This window comes from Antennarius striatus, chromosome 5, assembly GCF_040054535.1.
Source record: "Antennarius striatus isolate MH-2024 chromosome 5, ASM4005453v1, whole genome shotgun sequence".
Classification (NCBI taxonomy): Eukaryota; Metazoa; Chordata; class Actinopteri; order Lophiiformes; family Antennariidae; genus Antennarius; species Antennarius striatus.
Genome location: NC_090780.1, coordinates 14,914,904 through 14,922,409, shown reverse-complemented (window position 1 = coordinate 14,922,409; position 7,506 = coordinate 14,914,904). Strand labels below are relative to the sequence as shown.

The following is a 7,506-nucleotide window of genomic DNA, read 5'->3' as shown; positions in this document are numbered from 1 at the left end:
GAATTATGGTTGTGCTTTGAAAATATTTTTCAATGGTAATTAATAAACACTTCATACCTTTGTATTGATAGGCCAATGTGACCACACAGGCTAGACAGGGTAATGCAGGTTGAACATGATCTGACTAGTTGGTTCAGTTTATGGATGTAATACACACTGTGACGTTCATTGAACACACATATTTTTTGGTAAGATGCACTAATATCTACTAAATATACCACATTTGACAACATGTTGTTCAATGTGGTGTCAGATTTAAAGAGAATAAACAGTATTTAATTGACAGAAGGTCAATTGGAGGTCCTCTTCAAGTAATTGATGCATATTTTTTGTGAAGAAAAAGAAACATGTACTTTGATCTGAAAAACTGAGGCACTCATAAAGAATAACCTCTAATTGCTATCTTATCATGATTATTATATTCCTTGATATATCATATCACACCAATGAGAAAATGAAAGCAAAAAAGCTATAAATAAAATCCAGAAACATAACCAGGATGAATGAGGGAATATTTATTGGAAACAGATTTCATTTTGAACATTAAGTGTCTAGTCACTTGAATACATTTGAAATTACAGTATACTACATTATGTTTATAATATTAATTATATTTATAATGCTAATTGCATTTATATTCTCATATTACATGATATCCCAGTAAGTATGTATTTCATTTTGTTAAAAAGAATAATCACACTGAGCTATGTGAATGAGCCTTATTTATTCATATAATTTGCTGTCTAACTGGTGGGAGAAGAATATTTAAGCATTAGAGTGGCAAATACAATAATATGCAGAAAGGGAAACAATATCAATTGTAGATAAAAAAGAGTATAAAATAGGAAACAAAACAAATTAAGTACTGTTGCCTGGCTGTTTTGATCAATGAATGTTAATGGAAATATTTGTTTAATCTATACTTCTACACACTAAAAGAAACCTCAACTTTATTACACTCAAGCACACATCCTGCAATATGGATTTCATACATTGGAATTAATTTTAGAGGTTGAACTTATCTACATTATTTTTTTATGGGTTGTGTTCTAAAGGCTGAAATGTATATATGCCATATTTCTAAAGTAGGCTTTGAGTCATTAGCCATGTATTCAATATTGAATTCACTATCTTGTGACCACTCAGTAGGCCACAAGAGTTTTGCACAACGTGTCTTTTTGCTAACCTAATCACATAACTCCTCCACTTCTTTATCTCTTACTCTTTACTTCCCTTCGGCCCGTTTCTGTGCAGGGTGTGTCAGTTTATCTTCCAACATTCCCTCCCTACCTGTTTAACAGGAATAGCCACTCCTGCCATTCAGAGCCTGAAGTGTGTGTACTGAGGTGGAGGGGAGGCTCAACACTAAAAGTGAGAGCACAGGTTGTAGCGGCTGAGGAAGACCCGCCCCTTGGCTTCGCTCAGCAATAAAAGCAAGCAGCACTTGCTGTCGGACACTCAGAGGGACTTGGCTCTCCTTTTGAAGCTTCACATCTTCAGATCTCCTGTGCTTAGAGCTCACAAACCTTATCCGCCACAATCATGAACAGAAGAGCACAGTCAGTTGTCAACTACAGCACCAGGAAGTCCCTATCATCAGCACCAATCTCCACTTACTCTGTGGGAAGATCCAACTATGGTGGACTTGGGTCCAGCATGGTTAGTTATAGCTCAGGTGGAGGTAGCGGCTATGGTATGGGTGTGAGTGGGGGTATGGGTATGGGTGGAGGTATGTCCACCTTCGGTGGTGCCGGCCAAGGAGCTTTCATGCCACCCATCACTGCTGTCCAAGTCAACAAGAGCTTGTTGACCCCCATGTCAGTGGATATTGACCCCACCATCCAGGCTGTCCGCACCCAGGAGAAGGACCAGATCATGCTCCTCAACAACCGCTTCGCCTCTTTCATTGACAAGGTCAGCCCCATGTATTCTCTTTCGTTATTTCTCTCTCTCTCTCTCTCTCTCTCTCTCTCTCTCTCTCTCTCTCTGTCTTATGTAAAAGTTAGAAAACTGCTTGATCTGCATGCTCTTTCACAATGCAACTGCTGACCACTGGTCACTAGATACAAACTTCTTTTTATTGACAAGACTGACTAAGCACAACAGATGTGATGCTTATCTTTGTTATATTGAATCCATCAGTGAGTTACAGCCTCTGTTAAAGAAACACTAATGAAAATTTAAAAATCTGCAATGGTCTTGACCCCACCTAAGACTATCCAAAACCTATTATAGTTAAGCAGTTGGCCTGTGGACCCTTCGGGGCCTGTTACTGTGTCTCAGGACCATTATTTAAACATAGGTGGGGACTGAACTTCCTTACCTGGGACACTGCCAGAGAAAGGAGGGATCTAGCAGCACTGAGCTCATGCAGTCCAAAGTCTGTCATTTGCAATGTACATTTATCACCTGGTTGTTGCAAACAACAGGAATATTAGGTCCAGAGCAGTGAATTTACTTTCTCTTGTTTTTTATGATACAGTTATATGCCTGTACTAATACTTAGTTAAAAAAGTATGTTTAGTTTCTGTAATCTAGATTGAGACTCTCAAAGCACTAAAAATTGCCACGAAAATGACTCAACAAAGCTCTCATCCAATGTTACTTTGCGGCTTTATCTTTGCTGTTTTATCTGCCACACCCAGTTTTTTTATGGCTGACTATGTGGGCCTCACAGCAACAGATCTCGCACGATGAGTCACAGCCATAGATGAAATACAATAGGTGGAACACTTGAAGCTACATACATATGTTTGGCTTTTAGAACAAACTCTGCTATTTGTTTTAAGCAGATGTGTACTGTGTAAGCATTCAAATTTTCAAAAATATCCATGTGGAACGATCCTTCAGTCTGTATTAAAATGACTAGACTTGTCAAAAGTAAATTGTAACTAAGGTGCGGCATTTCTTACATTTGGGTTTGAGATCATGCAAGTAACTACTAGGTAATTACCATTATATAAACATGAGAGTCTCTGCACTAATTTTTTCTCTAAAGATTTTGTTTTTCACTATTGCACACTATTATACTACATACACTCAAACATATTTCCTGACTTTATGTGTCCACAGGTCCGTTTCCTGGAGCAGCAGAACAAGATGCTGGAGACCAAATGGAGCCTCCTGCAGGACCAGACCACCACTCGCTCCAACATTGAGGGTATGTTTGAGGCCTACATTGCCAACCTGCGGAGACAGCTCGATGGCTTGGGCAATGAGAAGGTGAAGCTGGAGGGTGAACTGAAGAACATGCAAGGCCTGGTCGAGGACTTCAAGACCAAGTGAGTTTTTGCACAACATGGGCACTCTTTGACGTGTTTACTTGATATTGTGACCAGATTATCACACTGATGCAGATGTAATCAAGCCTCTCATTGTTTTACAACAGGTATGAGGATGAAATCAACAAGCGCACAGCTGCTGAGAACGAGTTTGTGCTCCTGAAGAAGGTACAACTATAACAGTATTATTTAAACGCTACAGTTTAATACAATATGGCAAGTAATGACCCTCTCTATTATAAATACCTTTCTTTCCAGGATGTTGATGCTGCCTACATGAACAAAGTGGAGCTGGAAGCCAAGGTTGATGCTCTTCAGGATGAGATCAACTTCCTCAGGGCCGTCTATGAGGCTGTATGCACTTGAAATTTATAACCTTTACTATAAAAGCATAATCACAACTCATAAGTCAAAGAGCTTATTGATGTGCAAACGCTGTTTATACAGGAGCTCCGTGAGTTGCAGAGCCAGATTAAGGACACATCAGTCATTGTGGAGATGGACAACAGCCGTAACTTGGACATGGACTCTATTGTGGCTGAAGTGCGTGCTCAGTATGAGGACATTGCTGCACGCAGCAAGGCTGAAGCAGAGAACTGGTACAAAACGAAGGTCAGTGCACAGCAAAGCTGAGGTTTAACCCATGTCTTTCACAATATAAACATTTGAAAAACCTATGCAATCATTGTAGATCTTATTGTTGACACACCTTGATATTTTTGCTATAATAGTATGAGGAGATGCAGACCTCTGCTGGACAGTACGGTGATGACCTTCGTTCCACCAAGGCTGAAATCGCTGAACTTAACCGCATGATCGCCCGTATTCAGAATGAGATTGATGCTGTCAAGGCACAGGTAAATTTCAAAAGTTCTCATGGATGATGCCTCATAATTAATACATTCCACTCCACTCTATGTATAGGATGATTTACAGTAATTTAACAATATGTTAATATTTCATAGAGAGCCAACCTCGAGGCACAGATCTCAGAGGCTGAGGAACGTGGTGAGCTGGCAGTGAAGGATGCCAAGCTTCGCATCAAGGACCTTGAGGAAGCTCTGCAGAGAGCTAAGCAGGACATGGCCCGCCAAGTACGTGAATACCAGGAGCTGATGAATGTCAAACTGGCCCTGGACATTGAAATCGCCACCTACAGGAAGCTGTTGGAAGGAGAGGAGACCAGGTAGGATAGACTTGACATTTTGATGTAATTTTTATGGCTGTACCGTGTGCCTCAACTGAAAATTATGCACCGACTCTTTTTTATTTTACTATTAGGCTGGCCAGCGGCGGCTCAAGTGCAACCATCCATGTGCAGCAGAGCACCGGAGGTACGTTTCAGACTTTTTCCTCCTCATCATTATCATCATTATACATAATACCTGAAACAGTAGGTCACACTTACAGATGGATGAACACTGACATAAATGTGTTTTCCTGTTTCAGGACTGCTCCAGTCTGGCAGTGGATTCGGCTATGGTGGTGGCAGCGGCTACAGCCTTGGCGGCAGCACCTACGGCCCAAGCATCACCAAGTCCACCAGCTCATCCGTCAGTACCAGGAGACTCATTTAAAAGGAGAGCCACCATGTACCCCTTTGGAAACTCTTAAATTTGATCCAAATTTTTATCCTATTTTGGTGCTATACAATACAAACATGGTCAGGTATAGTTGAATATCCCAAAAATCCAATTTACCAAATCTGGGAGTTTCTGAAGGTGAATTTGGCTTTGAACTCACAAGGTCAAAAAAAACAAAGCTTGTTTCCTTTCTGAAATTACATCAAAAAAGATAAAGGGAAAAAAGGTTTGGATGAAATGTTAAAACTCAGCAAGGACATTGTTTGAAATTCTGTGCTGATTGTCAGTGTTTTGTCAACTAAGACTCTTTGTATTACATTTGAGTGCTGATGTTAGTCAGAGGAGCAATCCAACAACCAAACGTGGTCACTGGAGGAACGCTAATTATCATGAATAATGCTAATTTCGTGTGACAAACATGTTTACAGTCTACCTTTGAGTCAACTGGCTGTTGAGTTACTTTCCTGACTGTTTTCCCAAATGTTTCCCTGCTTAGTTTTGCATTTCTTTCAAGATTTTAAAACCAGATTTATTTTTTAAAGGCCTTCTTGGCAACATGACCAATGAATGTTGCAGTGAATTACATCAAATACATCTGCATAAAATAAATCTGTGAACTAAAATTCTTTTGACTCTTGCTCTTGTTATTTTTTGATGAATGAAAACAGCCTGGCAACTTCAGTCTCCAGAACGTTTTACTTTAGCAGCACTATGGCATTTTAACACTGGGATTTCACACAGAGTTGGTGCTGAGCCCCCACTACTCACTTCTTGTGTTATGCAGTCGACCAGATATGCATCCACAGCAGGTGAGTAAAATGTGACTCAATGCCATAACTGACCATTTTAATCTGGCAACACACTCATGAAAAAAATAACCAGAAACATAAGAAAGGATTAGATAGATAGATAGATAGATAGATAGATACTTTATTAATCCCGGAGGAAATTGCATAGTTAGAAAAATACACGCAGAAACATAGAAAAAAAACGCAAAATTATGCAAGCAAACTCGCTCTGAGCAGAGGAAACTGCAGCCTGCTATGTTAGTCAGAGGAGCAATCCAACAACCAAACGTGGTCACTGGAGGAACGCTAATTATCATGAATAATGCTAATTTCGTGTGACAAACATGTTTACAGTCTACCTTTGAGTCAACTGGCTGTTGAGTTACTTTCCTGACTGTTTTCCCAAATGTTTCCCTGCTTAGTTTTGCATTTCTTTCAAGATTTTAAAACCAGATTTATTTTTTAAAGGCCTTCTTGGCAACATGACCAATGAATGTTGCAGTGAATTACATCAAATACATCTGCATAAAATAAATCTGTGAATTAAAATTCAACACTGTATGTTGCATTTTTAACCAAGGGAGGAAATTTAAATATTTCTTCGCTAGTGTCCGTACAAAGGCAATTTGGGTTGAGTTTATCAAGTTCTTCAACATCAGGAACCCTTTTTAACCACGCATGGAAAATATGCCAGTAATTTGTCATTTTGGAAAAGAGAAAAAAATACCTTGAAACTGTAGCACAACTTAATTGCCTTGCAGAATATTTTCATTGTATTCCAATGTGTTGCATCACCTCTTCTTTTGAATAGCACTCTATAAGTGTTTGGGAACTGAGAAGATCAATTTCTGTCATTAAAGCTGAATGTTTTCCCATTGTTGTCTGATGTGGGATTCCAGCTGCAAAATAGTTCTGGGTCACCTTTGTTCATGACATCTGTTTTGTCTGTTGAGTCAGGACTACAGCAGGTCTGCTAATACCCAGACTCTTTTTCTAAGGAAATGCTACTGTAATGCAGACTGTGGCCTGGCTCAAACCAAAATTACGTTTTCTGCTTTGCAGCATATGTTGCTCCAAAACCTCTATGCATTTATGGTTCTTTCACAAACATACAAGTTACCCAAGTGCACAAATACAACAATGAATGAATGAAATAAGATATGGTTAGTCTTGACAGTGACATGAAATGTTGGTCAGATGTAAATATTAATGAAGTTAATGAATATTTTAATCAAATGTCATATTGCATTCCCTTCATATTTTATTTCAAACGATTTGCAAATAAAGGTAATAAAGGCTTTAGTAATGATGCCTCTTACACACGTGTCTGCCGTGGAGAGACTGTTTTTATCATCATCTGCATCCACAATAGTGTATTTTTAGATATGCAGTTTGTATTGGCAAACTAACAGGAGACATCTTTTGCCCTCAGGCTCAGAACGCTGGCAGCCTTCATGTATTAATTCATGAATTAGGTACCAGAACTATTAAAGCTGACTCACAGTGTTTATGAATTAATACATCAAACTCTATTTATAACTATAGTATTCAGGTTCTAACTAAACAGGTTACATTAACAATTAGAGTTGATCCAGCTTTGATCAAGGAAAGGAAATTACTTTTCCTCTTTATAAATCTGTCATCAATCGCTACCATCATGCTGCCAGCTCCAACTTGTACTATTTATTTACATGCAGGGGCATGTGGACCTAGTTTATTACATGCTCAACAAAGATTACTACAAATCTGTAACAGTGCTTGTAAACACCCTTGATAACTGAATAAAAGACATGATTCCACAGAGGGAGGAGCAGGAGCACTACCACAGAGTAAAGATATTTATATATTGCCCAG

The 7,506-nt window shown here is 39.0% G+C and overlaps 1 protein-coding gene across 1 annotated transcript; it reads left to right on the top strand.

Moving 5' to 3' along the window:
- The first annotated feature begins 1,440 nt into the window (after positions 1 to 1,440).
- LOC137595366 (keratin, type II cytoskeletal 8-like) lies at positions 1,441 to 5,487 on the top strand. The gene is made up of 9 exons (XM_068315421.1): positions 1,441 to 1,914; positions 3,073 to 3,281; positions 3,389 to 3,449; positions 3,540 to 3,635; positions 3,729 to 3,893; positions 4,013 to 4,138; positions 4,247 to 4,467; positions 4,563 to 4,615; positions 4,731 to 5,487. The coding sequence occupies exons 1-9, from the start codon at positions 1,543 to 1,545 to the stop codon at positions 4,856 to 4,858; spliced, it is 1,431 nt and encodes a 476-aa protein (XP_068171522.1). The 5' UTR covers positions 1,441 to 1,542; the 3' UTR covers positions 4,859 to 5,487.
- The last annotated feature ends 2,019 nt before the right edge of the window (positions 5,488 to 7,506 follow it).

Bases quoted from the DNA above. Each gene is read 5' to 3' on its own strand.
- LOC137595366 (XM_068315421.1), top strand. From the start codon at position 1,543: ATGAACAGAAGAGCACAGTCAGTTGTCAACTACAGCACCAGGAAGTCC. The intron at 3,450-3,539 runs GTACAACTATAA...CTTTCTTTCCAG, and splicing joins AGTTTGTGCTCCTGAAGAAG to GATGTTGATGCTGCCTACAT. The intron at 4,139-4,246 runs GTAAATTTCAAA...AATATTTCATAG, and splicing joins TTGATGCTGTCAAGGCACAG to AGAGCCAACCTCGAGGCACA.